At 38.2% G+C, this 19,626-nt stretch overlaps 2 protein-coding genes and 1 long non-coding RNA gene across 4 annotated transcripts in view; 1 reads left to right on the top strand and 2 right to left on the bottom strand.

Annotated features, from left to right (window-relative positions):
• The window catches only part of LOC115211065 (protein mono-ADP-ribosyltransferase PARP14-like), a 554,188-nt gene that overhangs the window by 462,908 nt on the left and 71,654 nt on the right, over nt 1-19,626 (bottom strand). The window lies entirely within an intron of this gene.
• The window catches only part of LOC115209604 (protein mono-ADP-ribosyltransferase PARP14-like), a 132,281-nt gene that overhangs the window by 107,068 nt on the left and 5,587 nt on the right, over nt 1-19,626 (bottom strand). For both annotated transcript variants that reach the window (XM_029778047.2, XM_036508696.1), the window contains exon 2: nt 9,702-9,950. In XM_029778047.2, the coding sequence (XP_029633907.1) occupies nt 9,702-9,950 (249 nt within the window). The remainder of the gene's footprint in view (nt 1-9,701; nt 9,951-19,626) is intronic.
• LOC118765964 lies at nt 3,079-18,186 on the top strand. Its single transcript, XR_005001872.1, has 3 exons — nt 3,079-3,266; nt 17,845-17,847; nt 18,177-18,186. It is a non-coding gene; the product is annotated as an uncharacterized LOC118765964 (long non-coding RNA).

Here is a 19,626-nt window from a genome sequence, read left to right as displayed (position 1 = left end):
ATATGCTGTGCTTGAGAAGACCTGACAAGCCATGTGAGACCATAGTCCGTAACCTATGCCAGTGGGTATAACCAGCCCACTTATGAATACCCTCATTCATTGAACAATAAACCTTGCTTGTGAAGTCCTGTTGAGGCAAGTGAAATCAAATCAAAATCACTGACATGGCCAATGACAGTACTGCCTGATTGGCACTCATGCCAGTGGAACTTTCGAAGCACATCTGAGTGGGATTGTTGCCAGGGCCACGGATTGTCTCCTGTGTGGGTAGCATTTTAAAAGCTCCATTAAAAAAATGATGGTTGCCAGCATCACCTTACTGGCACATAAGCCAGGGACACGTGAAAACAACATTTGAGCATGGCCATTGCCAGTGCCACCAGACTGGCTTCAATGCAGCTAGCACGTAAAAAGCACCTTTTGAGTGCCGTCGTTGCCAGAACCGCTTGACTGGCCCTCGTGCCAGTGGCACGTAAAAGCACCCACTACATTTGGAGTGGTTGGCGTTAGGAAGGGCATCCAGCTGTAGAAACTTTGCCAGATCAGATTAAGCCTGGTGCAGCCTTCTGGATCGCCAGTCCTCAGTCAAACCATCCAACCCATGCCAGCATGGAAAGCAGACGTTAAACAATGATGATGATGATGATGATGATATACTTGGAAATGGATGTGTTGCATTCGATCATATAGCTAGAAAAGCACGCGGAGAGTGCAAACCTCCACCAAGCAGCTCATTTCCACCCATATACAAGCATGCTGAAAATTGCCCAATTTCCCAAACCAACACCAGGAAAAACATAACCTCCTTGGCAAGGGTAAAAAAAAAACACAGCCATATGATTTAAAGAAAAAACCCTTTAAAAACAGGAATCATCTGAAGCAGTTATAATACATCAATGACAACAGCAAGCTAGTTTCACCATACAACTAAAAAGAAACAACAAGTACCTACAACTTGAGTGATACATACACAACACCAAGAGTCGGTTACGGTGACATGTGGACGCTGATCCTGGGTCACGTAAACATGATCTAGCAGCAATGTAACCTGTTTTTGTGATACAAGTGAACAGCACCATCACTAGAGCAATAGCATCTGCACCACAACTGCTGTTGCCACTACCACCTACTAGCACCAGCACCATTACCCACCCTCAACAACCAGTAGCATGTCACCACACCACCAGTACTACCGCCATCACTACAAACGCCCAGGAAGAGCAGCACTACGATGGCGACAACCACTACCACCACTACCACCATATCACAATCACCACCACAACTATCACCACCACCACAGCCACCACCATCATCAGCAGCATTGTCATTGCTTTCACTTCAACCACATACACTGCCATCAACGTTATCCTGATGGTTACCTTGACAGTCCCTTTCACCACCACAACCAGTATAACCACTGCAATACCATCACCACACAACTAACACCATCATCAACACCACTATTACCACCACCAACTCAGCATCACACCGCTTGTGTTGCCATTGTAACCACCTGTACTATTTTATCCTCCTCCCATACTTACCTCAACCATCATCATCATCAACACTGTCTCTGCTTTCACCACAATCACCATCAAAACTACTCAGTTTCTTTACACAGCTGAAAATCCATTATCCGATACTCATGGGACCGAGATTGTTGCAGATTTTAGATTTTTCTAATTTCAGAGTGCTTTAGTAAAAAAAAAATATTGCATCTACAAAACGGAACAGTTTGAGGATAGAAACCAGGTCTAAACACAATAGCTTATAGACATACTCTGAATGTAGTTCTATATAAATCTTTAATAATTTTTTTAATACTTAAGACCATCTACCCATGTTGTCATGCTTTGATTAAAAGGTTACAGCATAGATTAGATTACTTCGATAAGTTTCAGCCAAAGTTGACCCAGGCCATGTCTAATTTAAAAGCACCACCTGGAAGAGATACACAGTCAGGTCTGGGGAACTACAGCCCATTAAAGCAGAGGGTTATTGTTTTCAGAGACATATCTGGGTGAGGGTGGTTTATCTGGTATTTGTTGGGGGTAATCATCTAGGGATTGTTTGAATGCCGTGAAGTGTCACTTTCCTCATTTATGTGTAAAAGTATCAATAGTGAAACTATTAAACTATTAATCTCACATTACAATAGAGATGTTATTGTTTCACTTTTGACATGTAATACTGAAATCGTGTAGGAGATAAGATTGCTCTGGGTTTGCATTAGGCAAGAAGTTGGAAATTGTTTTGGCCGATGACACTGCATGGATCCTAAGTAAGACATATGTAAAATTTGAATGAAATCGGTTGGAAAGTTCTCGCACACATACAGACACACAGACAAACAAAAAGACAGACACATATTCTCAGTTTTATATATATAGATTGTATCTTCCATACTTAAAATCTTTTTTCTCAGTTAACCTTCCTTTGCTCTTTTTACATGTCCAAAGCTTGCACTGAGTACATCTTATGGAATTTCTACTTTTCTATAGATCAAGGAGGGTCATCTACCCAAAGGGATTTGCGATTTATTTGCTTTCTTACTTATAAAGACTTTGGTTTTTGCTAGATTAACTACAAGGCCCAGCAATTCAAGACCTTGCTTCCATATCTGAGATTTCTTCTCTAGTTCTGATAGTGATTCAGCTATAAGAACAAAGCCAACAGCACCCTCTCAATTCCATGTCTGTAGCTCTTCATCATCATTGTCATCATCCTCATCAAATACTTCAGTTAAGATGTCTTTACATCTCTAACTAATTGAAGGATCTTTAAGCAGCCAGATCTTTTCTAAACTGGTTTGCTTCTTGGGTTCCTTCATGCCTGTAGCTTGAAGTCACTAATAAGTAATTTATGCAGGGTGGTACATTTTTCTCCAGGGAAGATTTTTGCATTGAAAAGCATCTGTGAATCTCTCTTTCCAGTGTGAATGTAATCAATCTGGCTAGAATGGTCAACAGATTTATATGTTATCAGGTGACTGGCTAGCTTACTGAAATTGGTGTTGCAGATCATTAGGTCATTTGCATCACTGAACTTCAGGAGTGATGCTAGAGCTGTGAAATCTTGCATTCATTAATCATACATTCCCTAATCTTATGAATAACTGCATTGTTTCTTTCCAGATAAACTGATATCTGATTCTCCCAAGAAGACATCAACAGCACATATGACATCATCATCACTGCAATACTGGTTCTCAGCCAAGTGTTTTCTCATGTTAGCAAACAGATGATAGTCAGACGGTGCCAATGCAGGTGGATAGAGAGGGTGATCAACCAGTTCAAGGCCACAATCGTGCACAGCACCCATTGAAAGCAAGGCTTTGTATGCTGGAGCCTTTGGTTAGTTTCACTGGGTGTTTGTTCTTGATAGACATTCGTAACTCTCTCAGCAACTTGGCATAGTACACTCCATTGATAGTATGGCTCTTTTGAAGATTGTCAACAAACACAATGCCTTCTGCATCCCCCAAAAATCTGGCTATTACCTACTTTGCAAGTGAAACTACTCTGGCTTTCATTGGAATGGGTATAGATGGGTATTCCCATTGAGTGGATTGTCTTCGTCTCTGGCTTAAAGTCATCAACCTAGTACTCTTCCTGACTTAATAAGCATCCAAGGAAACCAGCTATATCATCCTCAAACAATGAAGTGATCATCCTGGTACACTTTTGACCAAGTGTCAGAAGATGTAGCACCCACTGAGCAGAAACGGTTGTCGTGCCAACCTTGTTCTGTGCAATATTTTCCCTCACTCTCTCATGGAATATGAAACAAACAACTAGAGAGGTAAAGAGAGAGAAGGCCAAAGTAAAACTGACTTTCTTACTGCTTGTTTTCTTAGCGGGAGATATGCTGTCAACATATTTTCTCCTGAAGAACTGATGTTTTTACAGCTCTGTGTGGAAGAGATCAAAGGAATATCTATTTAGAAATTATAAAGCTGTTCTCATGATCAGACAGATTTAGACAAGAAATTTTTACTCAGTTTGCAAGTTTGTTTTATTGCTGATTTCTAATAATTGATTATTTGGTAGTGAAGAGTATATATTTAATTTTTTATCATCAACTTTTTCACTCATTAGACTACAGCCATGCTAAGGCACAGCTTTGATGAATTTTTAGCCGAATGAATGAACCCCAGTATTTTCTATAAAACTAGGTACTTATTCTATCTATCTTTCATGCTGAACCACACCAACACCGATTGTCAGGTGGTGGTGGTAGTGGGTCAAACACAGGCACAAACACACATACATGTAGATATGTATACAAGAAGTGTTTTACAGTTTCCATCAACCAAATCCATTCACAAGGCTTTGGTTGGGCCAATGCTACAGTTGAAGACACTTGCCCAGGGTATCATTCAATAGGACTGAACCCAGAACTATATGGTTGAGAAGCAAATCTCTTACCACACAGCCACATCTTCTTTTTAAAAAGATTTAATCCATGGAGAGCATTCTTGATCCTTTAGGTTTGTAAAAATTAAAAAATAGAAAATCTAAACCTAATCCCAATGCATTTTCAACTTTTTTTTCTATATTTCAATCCATGTGAAATAAAATAACTGTTTTATATATATATGTGTGTATGTGTGTGTACAATGGATTCTCTTGTCATGAATGACAAGCATTGATCATGTTCTATGGACACGAACGAGTCTCTTGAGGGTTGCTGGTGCCTTGCAAACCTTTTGGCAAATGGAACAGGTTAAGGATTCAGTTTGCTTGAATGCTTGAGTTTCTTTGAGTGGAAAGCAAGGCCTGCTTTGCTTCGTACCACAAAACTACAATGACAGGTCAGGTTTCCATTTAGAGGAGTACCATTTTTGCCGGTATGCCTTCATTCTTGCATAAAGTTGGTACTGATGCTGGAGTTGACTTTACACAAACACTATTTAGACTAATTTCTTTAGTCATTGCACAGTGATAGCTTATAAGATTTAAGCTTACAAAATACTAATATATATATATGTATATAAAAGGCACCATTTGAATGTGGTCAATGCCAGTGCCTCCTGATTGGCTCCTGTGCTGGTGGCATGTAAATGCACCTACTACACTCTCGGAGTGGCTGGTGTTAGGAAGGGCTTCCAGCTGTAGAAGCACTGCCAGATCATATTGGAGCTTGGTGCAGCCTCCTGGCTTGCCAGTCCTTAGTCAAACCGTCCATCCCATGCCAGCATGGAAAACAGACATTAAACGATGATGATGGTGATATATCATCATCATCCTCATCATCATCATCATTTAACGTCTGCCCACCATGTTAGCATGAGTGGGACAGTTTGACAGGAGACAGCCAGGCAAACTTCTGCGACTGTTTTGGCAGGAATTTTACAGCTGGGTGCCCTTCCTAACACCAATCACTCAGTAGAGTGGACTGAGTACTTTTTACATGGCACAAGCACAGGTGAAGGCAGTTTTTGCAAGGTTTTTGCAGCTGGATGCCCTTCCAAATACCAACCACTTAACAGTGTGGACTGGATGCTTTTAAGTGGCACCTGGATCCACAGGGTCACCAAGCAACTTACAAGACAAAATAAAAACACTTTCAAGAGGGGAAGGGGCAAAGGGGCATTGGAGGAGGTGAAACTTGTGTCGGATAATGAAAGGTTATAGTGAGATAGAGAGATAGAAACAGAGAGAGAGAGAGAGAGAGAGAGATTATGAATGAGGACAGAAACAGGTGTGCTGCTGCAAAAGAGATACTTGGTTACCCAAACTGAAGTAAGTGCAGGAAGAGAGAGAGGTGGATCAGAATATAAATGAGATGGTAGAGTAAAGTGAGAGATATAGATAGTGGCAAGTACCAGGGCATAACCTTGTGGTTTGAAAAGCCATAACATAAGTGATAGGATATTGCAAAGGGAGTGTGATTAAAGAGTTGGGTCGGGGGGAGTGAGTGGTGAAAACTTGGATATACAGAGTGAGGGGCGGCTATCAGACAGCAACGACACAGAAGAACAGGGCCATGAGGACAGGGTTGGGGAGTGAGAGCTAAGCATAGTGTATGAAGGAGCAAATGTGAGGAATAGAAGAGATGTAGTTTGGTTTGTTGGGGTAGAGTGTGTGAAAAGTTTTCTTGTTACTGTGGGTAGAACACACAGGTTGGGGGGTTAGTGGATAGCAATGATACAGTGAGACATGGCCAAGAGAACAGGATTGGGGAGTGGGAGGTAAATATGGTGCATGAAGTGGAAATGTAAGGAATAGAGATATAGAGTTTTAGTTTGGTTTGTTGTGGTAGGGTGTGTGAGAAGTTTTCTTGTTAAGTGTGGGTGGGATACACAGCACTTCTAGAACTCAGTTTTGCTGACATGGGCAGGTCTTCTATGAGGCCCAACATCCTGAGATCAGTCCTTACCACTTTGTACCATGTCTTTCTGGGTCTCCCTCTTCTGCGGGCACCAGTTGAAACAGGCTTGTGTCATAGTTTCCCCAGTTATTGACTAAGGCTTTTTTAATTCCAATTAAAGGAAAAATGTTTGTATTCAATTAAATCATAGATAAGTGATTTTGTCTTTTCACTATTTTTTGTGTGTGTGTTTCCAGATGATGGAAAATACTACAAAAAAATTTTTAAAAAACTCTGTGAGAGCATTGTTAGAATATTGTAACTTTTTAACAATAACAATTATATTTTATATATATACTAGCAGTATTGCCCAGCGTTGCTTGGGTTTGTTTCGACCCTTTAGAATTGGAATTTTTGAAAAGTAAAAATTTTGCATTATGTAGCTTGTTATACTCTTTAAGTGAACATTTTTCTTGTTGAAATACACTGAAAAAATCGTAAAAAATATGGATTTTCATAGAAAAAAAGCACCTTTTGATGTAAATAATTTTTGGTGTTAGCATGGTCCAATTTGAATTTTTTCTTCTACGGAATGAATGAAGAGCAGGCCTTCTTCTATCATACTCTCAATTTTGGTCAACTTGCGCTTCAGGGTCTCGGAGGAGATAATGTTAGTTGAAGGCTACCAAACCTGCCACACACAGACAACTTCAGCTTTATATATCTAGATTAAGAGCACTTCCCGTTCGATTTTTGGGGCGATTCAGTCTGCAAAATAATTCTCTCATTTTTCGTTGTCCAGTCACTGTATAGTCGAAAGGTAAGAGTTACTTCCCTTGCAGGATCAAGTTAATTTCGGAAACTTTTCCTATTATGCACCGTTTGGGGTATTTATACCCTGCAAACCCTTAATATCTTCACAACAACTACTTATCACGAATTTTAACCATCGCAGGTCGCATCCTCACCACGCATTTAGTACCCCTGCCAATTTTCATCTCGATCCTAGCACGTCTAGTGCCATTGAATCCTTACCAAAGCCAAAGTGTCGAGTTTTTTGCCTCTTTTATATAGGTATATATATAGATATATACAGTTCTCTTTGGAAAGAGTGTTAAGAAACTCACTTTTCCTCTCAAACATAAATTTGGATTGTATTTATTTTGAGTATAATTCCATCATCTTTACTCTTAGCTTTATAGAATTATTTAATGGCTGGTGGAATAGTTTACAGTTTAATATGTAACATATTGGTATTGTGCTGTTGATCTAGACAAAAAGTTTTCTTTTTATCATGATTATTTCCCTACTGTTAATTTGAATACTTCAAATTGATTTCAATTTCCTTTATAAATGAATTAAATTTATTTAACGTTGCATGTCCATTTACATGATAATGAAATCTTTTACCAGGCTTGTCTTCATAAGAATTTCTAAACAAGGTATAACAACATTTTGTGCATGGGAATACTAAGAAATGATACGCTAAGCTCATTTTCAATGAAAACTGATGGATCTAGTTTCTCACTTTTGTTGCTGTTGTATAAATTCTAGTTTGAAGGAAATTATCTTTCCTGTTTTATTAAAACAAAACTAATTTCAGTGGGTAAGTGAAATTAGTGGGAATGAAAATAAAAATACTAAGATAATTGGTCAATTGTGTAGTTTTGTAGAGAAATGGAGAAGTTTGAAGAAGTACATTGTAAATGTGGAATAAAATACTGCATGTTAAGTAGCTGTAGTTTTAATTGGAGTTGGACAAGTACATTTCCAACAGAAATGAGGGTGGGGTGGAGTGGAGTAGAGCAGAGTGAACCAGTTATTTTAGACCCAGTTCTGAATGTTATTAATTCATCTTCCAGTACATGTGAGTGGAGAGCATAAATAACAAACAAGTGAGATTATTGGTTCCCACCTTATTGAAATAACATCATATTGATGGAAGAAGATACAAGAAAACAGTTGTTTTATGGACCTGGAAACAAAACCAAAAAGCAAAACTGGATTTTAGAAAATATGCAGAAAAAATAAATGCTTAATAAAGCAATCACAAAGAACGAAACTGAATGATGCTTTCTCAAAAATATTAAGTCAAGCTCTTTGAAGGTGTATATTTGTTTGTTATATATTTGTTTTTGTTGTGATATATTTAGCGTTTCTTTTGGACAGGTGAGACATTTAAATGTTTTCTTGTGTGTTGTAATCCTAATCATTTTAGATGGAGTAAAAGGAATATATATATATATATATATACTGTTGTATTGGGATGGTCATTTTATTTATGTATTTTTTGCTTTCCAAATAAACACATGCACTATATATATTTTTCTTCACTCATTTATTACTGTTCTTATTTTATTATTTTAACATATGTCCATCGTCTGGAAATCTTTCGACGCACATCTGTGACCTCTTTAGCAACACTTTTTGTTTTCCTGTGTGTTCTTGCTCCACTCACTCTATTCTGTTCTTCTAAGATGTGTATCTTTATGTGCACATGTGTTTGTGTGTGTGTGTGTGCGCGCGTGCATGTGTGTATGTGCACATGTGTGTGTGCGTGTGTCTCATAGATTTTAGCAGTAGTGTGGCTTTCCCCTTGGCCCCATCCTCTTACCCCATTGTGCTGCCGCTATCCTAAGACCTGAAAGTATGATACAGTTCCTGTATTCCTCTGCGTGTGGTTGTTGTTGTTATAGCCATCGTTGTCACTGCTGCTGCTGCTGCTGTCATTGATAGTGTTGCTGACATAGTTGTGGCCATCTATGAAATTTGTTTTGAGTGTGTATGGGTTCACTTCGTATGTTGTACCCATACCCTTGATATAGATTTATTTTTATTTATTTTATCTATCTCTATATTTTATATTTATCACAGGTATGTCACAAATATATTTATCTATTTATCTATTAGTATTTTTTAAATCTATCTCTATTTCTCATAAGTATCACAGGTAGGTGCATATGTCTATTGTATGAGTATTACCCTGTATGTTTCTGTGTATTATTTACGACTTTTTCTCCTTACACTTCTCATTCCGTCTGTCTTTAGTCATGTAGTGTGGTGATGGGTATTACTCTTCCATTAATGTGTTTCTATTGAGGCTTGGTCTCTCTACTGCTATGTAAGTGATCTGTCTAAGTGTCGTGTCAGTTCTATGTGTCGACAATACTTCATATGTATGTATGTATGTATGTATGTATGTATGTATGTATGTGTGTGTGTGTATGTATGTATGTGTGTATGTGTGTGTGTGTATGTATGTATGTATGTATGTGTGTATGTATGTATGCATGCATGCATGCATGCATACATACTTGGAATATTGTAATATTGTAATTAACATTAATACACAAAATAATTTGAGAAGGATAAAAATGGTAAATTCTTACCTGTATTGATAGCAGGAATTGCAATTGATATATACGAATTTAAATCAAGAAATACCAAACAATTTTCAACAGCAATTCCAAGGTAAAACATTTCCCAAGTCCCTCCATAATTCGAAACAGGTCCAACAGCATGAATGATAGTCTTGCATTTGAGTTTACCAGCTTTAGTTGACACTACTTCTCCAGGTTCCAGTTCATTCTTTCTTTGTTCCATAATATCATTGGATTCAGCTTGAATTTCCGACCCACCTGCAAAGATATTTGCTTTCTTATGTTCCTGTTTAATACATGTTAATATATGTTAATATATATCATAAATTAATTTATATATATATATATATATATATTTTATTTTTTAATTTATTTTTTATCTAGTTTCAGCTCACAAGCTATGGCCATGCTAGGGCACTGCCATTTGGTGTTGCTACATGATTTTACTTTATGAATGCTTTTTAGCAATTGCCATTTGGTGCATGAGAGAGTTCGATGCAGCTGCCTTCATCTGCACCTCCTGCCATGAAGTTGGTTCATGTGGGTCACCTGACAAGATGAGATCCAGTTTCATTTTAAAGACATCTGCATCCACCCCATGCAGGTCTCTCAGGTTCTTCGGGAGGATATTGAAGAGCTGTGGGCCTTGGAAGCCCAGGCTATCACAGTATCTTGTCCTACATCTTGATGGCAAATTTGGAGTCCTTGGCACTATGCAGTGGCGCCCAGTTCTGGCATTTGTGTAACTCTCGATGCCAAATTTTGGGACAAGTCCTTCTAGATCTTCCAGATGTATATTATGGCATATCTTTCTCGCCTACGCTCTAAGGAATAGAATCTTTCCCAGTAGCTTATATGCTACACAGAGGCTATCTTCCTCGTGCAGCTTCGTTGGATTGCCTCAAGTTCTGTGATTAACTTGACACTGGATGGTGACCATAGCAGAGAGCAATAGTCAAAGTGGCTTAGGACAAGTGTCCTCCAGAGGACCATCATGGTTTCCTGGTCTCTTGTTCTAAAGGTTCTAAGAATCCATCCGGTCAGCCTCCTACATTTCATTGCTAATTTAGCAACATGCACATGAAAGGTTGCATCATCACTCATGTAAATACCCAGGTCTCACACTGATTGTGCCTCTGGGATTGCAGTCCCTCCAGGTTCAGTGTATTTATTGGGTATTGCATTTAGTTTTGCATGCTGATAGCATAAAGCTTGAAACTTCAAAGGTAATAGTTATTATTAAAATTATAAAATTTAGGGTATCTAAAAGATACCACCACGCTTGAAATAGCAGCTAAAACTGACTCTAAAACCACATTAAAAGCTTAAACAGCACCAGGTGAGAAGACAAAAAGACAAAATAAACTAGCAAAAAAATTACTGGATAATTGCATATCCCGGATTTCTGGTTCTGCATAAGAAATGCTTTGCCTCATCAGTAGAATATATGCAGCACATAAATACAAATATATATATATATATATATATATATATATATATATATATATATATATATATATATATATATATATATATATACACTGGGGGAAATAAATATTCGTACTGTTAAAATAATTTTTTTTACTAGCACTTTCTCGTTTGTTCAATAATCTTATCAGTTATCATTTTTAAGGGTCAAAACACTAGCTTCTTCATTCATCACTGAGACAACATAAAGTAGTATCATAATAATGGCGAAAAGTAAAGAACTCATAAATTCAGTGAAAAACTTAATTATTGAACAGTGGAAAGCAGGTAAAAGTTACAGGAAAATATCAGAGACCCTTTATATTCCATTTTCTACCATGTCTTTATTTATTCAAAGATATAAAAATATCGGGAACTGTTGAAAACAGAATAAGATCCGGTGCACGACACAAGATTTCTCCTAGATCTTTAAGAAAAAGGAAGCGCAAAATCGGAAAAAACACAATGATCACAAGAAAAGAGTTGCAAGAAGATTTGTTAGCTTCAGGGACTAGTGTTACACTATGAACAATCAGCAATGAATTTCATAGGAATGAACTGAAGTCATGCTCTCCTAGAAAAACTCCGCTGTTGACTAAAAGGCATAGAGATGCCCGTTTAAAATTTGTTTATGAACATAAAGATAAATCTGATACATTCTGGGAAAATGTTCTATGGACAGACAAGTCGAAAATTGAATTGTTTGGACGAAATTCACGTAGCCATATTCGGAGGAAAGATAGTACCGCCTATTTGCTGAAAAACACAAATCTTACCGTAAAGTTTGGAGGTGGCAACATCATGGTGTGGGGGTGTTTCTCTGCAAATGGTACAGGCAATTTACATGTGATAGATGGTAGAATGAATGCAGAGATGTACCAAACTATTTTGAACAATGATTTATGGGACTCTGTAGAAAAGCTCCAGCTTTGTGAAGGGTGGGTTTTACAACAGAATAACAATCCTAAGCACACGGCGAAGTCTACCAAAAAATGGATTGTCAATCACAATATAAAATTATTGAATGGCCAAGCCAGTTATCTGACTTGAACCCCATTGAAAATTTGTGGCAATATTTGAAATTTTAAATTCATTCAAGAGCCCCAGCGTGCATTGCAGATTTGAAGAAAATTTGTCAAGAAGAGTGGGAAAAAATTCCCAAAGAAACATGCAAGTCATTGATTAAGAACTATGAGAAGAGATTGGTAGAAGTGGAACTGAATAATGGTTATGCTACGAAGTATTAAATCAGAATTATCAGTTATTTATGTTCTGTACGAATACTTTTTTCACCCCTAAATATTTATAAATGTATATAAATTCCTTAGTTACTATAATTTATTAGTTTCTTTTGCATTTTCTTAGTTTATGCATGTGTATGCATATATAATATTGGTATATCCCATTTATGTTCATTATAAATTAAATAAAGAATTTTGACGTGTACGAATATTTATTTCCCCCCACTGTATATATAACATACGAATACTTACATATACGAATGTATACATACATATATATGCACGTATGCACACGACCAGTTTAAATTGTATTTATGTGGTGCGTATATTCCACTGATGACGCAAACCATTTCTTATGCTGAGTCAAAAGTCTGGGATCTGGAATTATCTAGTAATTTTTTGCTAGTTTATTTTGTCTTTTTGTCTGCTCTCTTGGTGCTGTATGAACTTCTAATGAGGTTTTAGAGTCAAGTTTTGGCTGCTATTTCAAGCCAGCTATTTAGATAGCCTAAATTATAATTATATACATATATATATGTGTATATATATATATATATATATATATATATATATATATATATATATATATATATATATATATATATATATATATATATGTATATATATACATACACACACATATATATATATCTGTAAAATTAACATGTGACAATTATTCGGTAGCCAAGATAAAACCCTGAGTTTCAGATGCCGAGGTGGAAATCCACACCATCATCTCTTCGAAGAGATGGTGGTGTGGATTTCCACTTTGGCATCTGAAACTCAGAGTTTTATCTTGACTATTGAGTAAATGTAACATTATTTTATAGATAAATTTCCTCTATTTACATAATATGGAGGTCTCTTTCTTTCTTTTGTTATCTTACCATTTTTACCAACATATATATATTCTTTCTTTCTCTCTCATTTTCCATCTCTGGTATGCATTTGCCGTTAATACTTAAAATGTTTTATTTACTAACAGCTTGTTGTTTTATCCATGAGCTAACCATTGGAAATGCCCCCCCTCAAAATATAATTTTAATTCCATCCCTTAGAATTTCGTTAAGTTAACCACCCGCCACCAGTTTCTCCCCCTGTTTAATCTTATTTTTATTACCATATCTCGTCCTGCTGTCCCCAAGCAAACTTTGCTTGTTTTGCGGTGCACCCGCCCTTTCCCACCACCACCACCACCAGTACCGGATATCTCTATTGTATTGTCCCACCATCTACACCGGATATCCTTTCTCCCACCACCATAACAGTTGTCTATTCTCACATACTTCACTGACTATCTTACGATCTTTTCTGTCTAGAAATTTCTCGACACCCCTTCCAGTTATCTCTTTTCCCAATTCCTCCTCCTTCACTGGTGCTGTTCCCTATATTCCTGCACTCTCTCTTATCTCTCTCCCTCTTTGTCTATCTCTCTCCCTCACTTTCTCTATCTCTCTCCCTCTCTTTATCTCTCTCCTTCGCTATCTCTCTCCCTCTCTATCTCTCCCCTCTCTTTATCCCTCTCCCTGTCTTTATCTCTCCATCTCTCTCCCTCAGGTATCTGCCCACTGGCTATCTTTTGTTCCATTTTCATTCCGTATAGAAACACGCCAACCACTACCCAGGAATTTTCCTTGTCCTTATGGAGTGAAGGAGAAAGCTATTATGTATATTTATTTCTGAGTGTGGGTGTGCTTGTGTCTATATAGGAATGAGCTTGTTACCTCTGTCTGTCTGAACTGTTCCCCGCTGGCAGGACCCTCCATTATTCCTGCAATCCCCCTCTACCCGGGCAATGCAACCAGTTTCAGCTGACACCCTCCTAAACTAACATTGGAAAATCCATACTTTGCTAATTTGCTACACCGCTTGAATCTACATAATTCATGACCATAATGCTTATGCTTACAATGCTACTAACACCAGCTCCTACCTCCAGTAGGGGAAACATTCTTAACATGCTTGTATGGTGTCAGGTCGGAATAGAGAAAGAAGTGAGAAAAGGTGAAGCATGCCTAATAAACGGACACCACCACAACAACCCTCTTCTTTTCAGGCACTGAATAAGATCTCTCCTCCCCAAACCTCACCCCACATTCCCTTCCCAGTTTTCAGAGTTGGCACTGTCAATGATGGCACAATGAAAGGTAGGTCTAGTGAGATTGTAGAGATGCTTGAAAGGAAATGAGTTGATATATACTGCATACAAGAGGTAAGATGGAGAGGAGCTTCAGCTAGGGTCCTCACAGGCAAAGCACATAGGTACAAATTCTTCTGGCAAGTTAACATGGATAGTGTAGGGGTGTTGGCATTCTCCTCTCAGAGAAATGGGTGGATAAGGTTATAGAGGTTGTTAGGGTATGCGATAGAGTGCTTAAGCTTAGGCTAGTCCTGCAGAATAGCACAGCTACTATCATCTCAGCCTACGCCCCACATGCGGGGTTACCAAATGATCAGAAGGACAGCTTTTATAACACCCTTCTACAGGCTACCTCAAAGACGAGTGGCAATGACCTCATCTTTGTGGATGGATACTTTAATGGGCATGTCAGGCGGGAAGCAGGTATCTTCACTGGGGTACATGGTGGCCATAGTTTTGGCACCCGAAACGATGAGGGAACCACACTACTGGAATTCTGTGATGCATGTAACCTTTTAATCTGCAACACTAGCTTCAGGAAGCCAGACAGCCACCTTATAAACTATCAATCGGGGAACTCCACTAGCCAGATTGATTTCATCCTCACCAGACAGCAGGATGCAGGGTTGCTCTTAAATACAAAGACCCTCCCAAGTGAAGAATGTATCCCACAGCATAGGCTAGTCATTAGTGACTTTAGTCTCGAGGCCAGAAGGATATCAAAAAGCAGACCAATCCCAAAAAGAAGGATTTGAAGGCTAAAGAAACCTTCACATAGTCAGAGATTTAGGGACATCTTCATCAAGAAATTTGAAGAGAGGGAGGAGGAGCTACAGACATCGGACATAGAAGGTAGCTGGAAATTCCAATGGGACAGCTTACTGAGTGCCACATACCAAATCTGCGGATGGTACAAAGTCCCTTCCAGACCTAGACTTACGTGGTGGTGGAATAGTACGGTAGACAAAGCAATTAAGGCAAAGAAACAAGCCTGGAAAGCCTGGAAGAATGGGGTAGCAGGGAACTGTACCAGGTAGCCAAAAGGGAGGCTGGGCAGCAGGTATACATAGCCAAGGGCAAAGCGGTAAAGAAGAAGTTTTCCAATGTCCAGCGACGTGAGGACCAAAGAACTGAGTTATTTCAAATCGAAAGAGAGTATGTGAGAGAAAATTGTGATGTCACAGAGAGAAATGTGTCTACATGGATGATGGGGCACTTGCTTTTAATGTTGGTGAAAAGAAAGAGACTTGGAGAAGCCATTATGAAAGACTGCTGAATGTGAAGAATGAATTGGAAGAGGAGAGCCAGCCAAATGTTGACCCATAAGAACGACCAGCTATCCCAATAGACAACTCCCTGGTAGATAAAGCAATTAAAGGTATGAAGCCAGGAAAAGCCCCCCGGCCCATCAGGAATCACTGCTGAGATGCTTAAAATATCTGGTTATGCGGGCTATGGCCTAGTCACCCACATTGTAAACCAGGTAGTACATGATGGAGTCATACCCAACGACTGGCGTAGCAGCACCATATAGTCAACTGCTACAAGAGTAAAGGTGATGCTGTAGATAGAAATAACTACAGGGGTATTAAACTTTTGGATCAGGTGATGAAGGTCACAGAGAGGGTCATAGTCCATCTCATCAGGGAGAAAGTCTGCTTAGATGAGATGCAGCTCAGTTTTGTACCGGGTGGAAGCACCACTGATGCCATATTCCTGGTTCAACAACTGCAGGAGAAATAACTAGCCAAAGATAAACCCCTCAACATAGCTTTTGTGGAATTGGAGAAAGCCTTTGACAGGGTTCCCAGATCGCTTACCTGGTGGGCGATGCGGAAACTGGAGATTGACGAATGGTTAATAAGGGCTGTACAGGCCCTATACATAGAGGCCATTAGTAAGGTTAGGATTGGCAATGAGTACAGTGAAGAGTTCCCGGTAGAAGTTGGCGTCCACTAAGGCTCAGCCCTCAGTCCCCTTCTATTCATCATAGTCCTCCAGACAATAACAGGAATTCAAGAGGGGTTGCCCTGGGAGCTCCTCTATGCTGATGACCTAGCCCTCATAGCAGAATCACTACCGGAACAGGAGAAGAAATTTCGTGTGTGGAAGCTAGGTTTAGAATCAAAAGGCCTTAGAGTCAATGTAGCAAAGACCAAATTTCTAGTAAGTAGGAAGGTGAGCACATCACACACTCCTTCAGGTAGGTGGCCCTGCTCGATCTGTAGAAAATGTGTAGGTAGAAACTCCATAGGATGTACCCATTGTAAGCTATGGACACATAAGTGGTGCAGCAACATCAAAGGAAAATTAACCGAGAAGATAGCTTTCATGTGCGGCAGATGCACAGGTGCAATAGACACCATTGATTCTCAGAAAACAGATTCCATTACACTCGTGGGGGAGAAACTAGAAGTAGCTGATAGTTTCCGCTACCTAGGTGACCAAGTTAGTAGCGGGGGTGGATGCTCAGAGAGTGTTACCACTAGAATAAGAATAGCCTGGGCAAAGTTTAGAAAGCTTCTTCCCCTACTGGCGACAAAGGGTCTCTCGCTCAGAATGTAAGGTAGATTGTACGATGCATGTTTGTGAACTGCCATGCTTCATGGCAGTGAGACATGGGCTGTGACTGCAGAGGACATGCGTAGGCTTGAAAGAAATGAAGCTAGCATGATCCACTGGATGTGTAATGTCAGCATGCATACACGACAGAGTGTAAGCACACTGAGAGAAATGTTGGGCATAAGAAGCATTGGATGCAGCGTGCAGGAGACACGTTTACATTGGTATGGTCATGTACTATGGATGGATGAGGAGAGATGTATGAAGAAGTGCCACTCCCAAACAGTTGAAGGTGTCCCGGGGAGAGGTAGACCCAGGAAGACATGGGATGAGGTGGTCAAGCATGACCTTCGTACGTTGGGCCTCACAGAGGTTATGACGAAAAACCGAGACCTCTGGAGATATGCTGTGACTTCGAAGACTCGACGAATGAAGTGAGTTCATGGCTTGCAGGACAGCCTGCTGTGCTAACCTTGGATCGTAGAATGACCCGCTGTTCTAGAGGAGACCTATTAAGTCAAGTATGTCAACACCAACATCAAAATAAAAATGAAATGGAAATTATAGTTAAGATACCCACGCGAGTGACATGTAAAAAGCACCATCCAAAAAGTAGCTGATGCAAGTGCTGCCTAACTTGTGTCCCTGTCGGTGACACATAAAAAGCACCAACTGATCGTGGCCGTTTGTCAGCCCTATGTGGCCTTTGTGCCGATGGCACGCAAAAAGTGGTTGACGTTAGGAAGTGCATCCAGCTGTACAAACACTGCCAGATCAGACTGGAGTCTGGCGCAGCCTCCTGGCTTCCCAGACCCCGGTCGAACCATCTAACCCATGCTAGCATGGGAAACGGACGTTAAACGATGATGATTATATATATATATATATATATACAAAGTGAGATAGGAGTTATAAGTGTAACCCACTATGGGATATCAGTTATCCAATATACTGCTGGTGAAGCACCCAAATGCCAAATACATAAATGCTTATAACTGCAATGCAATTAATTCATTTACTGTATTAGATGGCCGAAGGTAAAATATTTTACCTCAAATTCATAATACAAACAAGAAAATGGAGGAACAAATTCATTTCAATCAGCAACTTACAGATATTACCAATTCATATTATTTATTAACTACATAAATAGGAACATCCAAATCCAACAAAGCAATATACATCAATATGTAAGATAATAATACTATAAGAATAATACACATAAAATAGATCTTACAGCTGTTTCATCTGACTAATATAGGCAGAATGAGATACCTTTATCTTCAGGCTGAAACAGCTGTAAGATCTATTTTATGTGTATTATTCTTATAGTATTATTATCTTACATATTGATGTATATTGTTTTGTTGGATTTGGATGTTCCTATTTATGTAGTTAATAAATAATATGAATTGGTAATATCTGTAAGTTGCTGATTGAAATGAATTTGTTCCTCCATTTTCTTATTTGTATATATATATATATATATATATATATATATATAAATTAAACTAGAGATAAAGCCACTATTAGGGAACTCAAACAGCGATAGACATAAACCAAAGACATAAAAAACAAAAAACAGATATAATTAAATCCACCCTGCAAGTTTGGATATACTCCCTAATATTATTATTATTATTATATATATATATATATATATAATATATATATACATATATATAAAGATAAAATTAAATAGAGAGATACAATTGACATTCCAATAATTTATTTATATTATAATATAACATAATATACTATGAATATAACATAACTTAAACAGTTACGAAAAAACCAAAACGTCAACAATTTGTTTGAACTTATATATATTAATTGGTTTAATAAATTAGATAATAAAAGCAGAAGTGAATTCATTCAGTTAGTTATTAATAATTATCATTCTTCAATTAATCCCATTATGCTAAATAGTGCACTTATATTTGCTAGGAAAAATTCTGACCTCAGTTTAAGAGAAATTAAAGTTATTTTGGGAGCCAGGAAGTCAATCCTTTTATTCAATAACAAGTACTGGGCCAGAAAAAATACTAATGATTATTTTAACATAACCATAGTCTCAGCCAATTCTGCCCAGGTTACAGACTTAGTAGGTATATACATACTGTATCAATCCCATAATGAATTACCAGAAATTAAAGGTGAACTCTATAGAGATGATGCATTATTTTTTATTAATAGTCAATCCACTAGAAAAATAAACCTATATATGAAAACATTGCATAATTTCTTTAAAAGATATGGTTTATCAATCTCTATAGAAAATGAACAGGATTCACTTAGATACCTGGATGTAATTTTCAGCCTTGTTATTGGCCTACACAATCCATATCATAACCCAACAATAATTTTAAATATAACAACTTTCACAGTAACCATCCTAAAGTGATCACAAGAACTTTAGTTAATAACATTTTGATACGTGTTTCTAATTTATCTTCTAATGAGATAATCTTTGATATGAATGCTGAATATTATAATAATGCCCTTAAAAAAGCAGGATACTGGA

The sequence above is a fragment of the Octopus sinensis genome, linkage group LG1 (genome assembly GCF_006345805.1).
Source record: "Octopus sinensis linkage group LG1, ASM634580v1, whole genome shotgun sequence".
NCBI classification, from domain to species: domain Eukaryota; kingdom Metazoa; phylum Mollusca; class Cephalopoda; order Octopoda; family Octopodidae; genus Octopus; species Octopus sinensis.
This window is presented reverse-complemented; position numbering and strand designations above follow the sequence as displayed.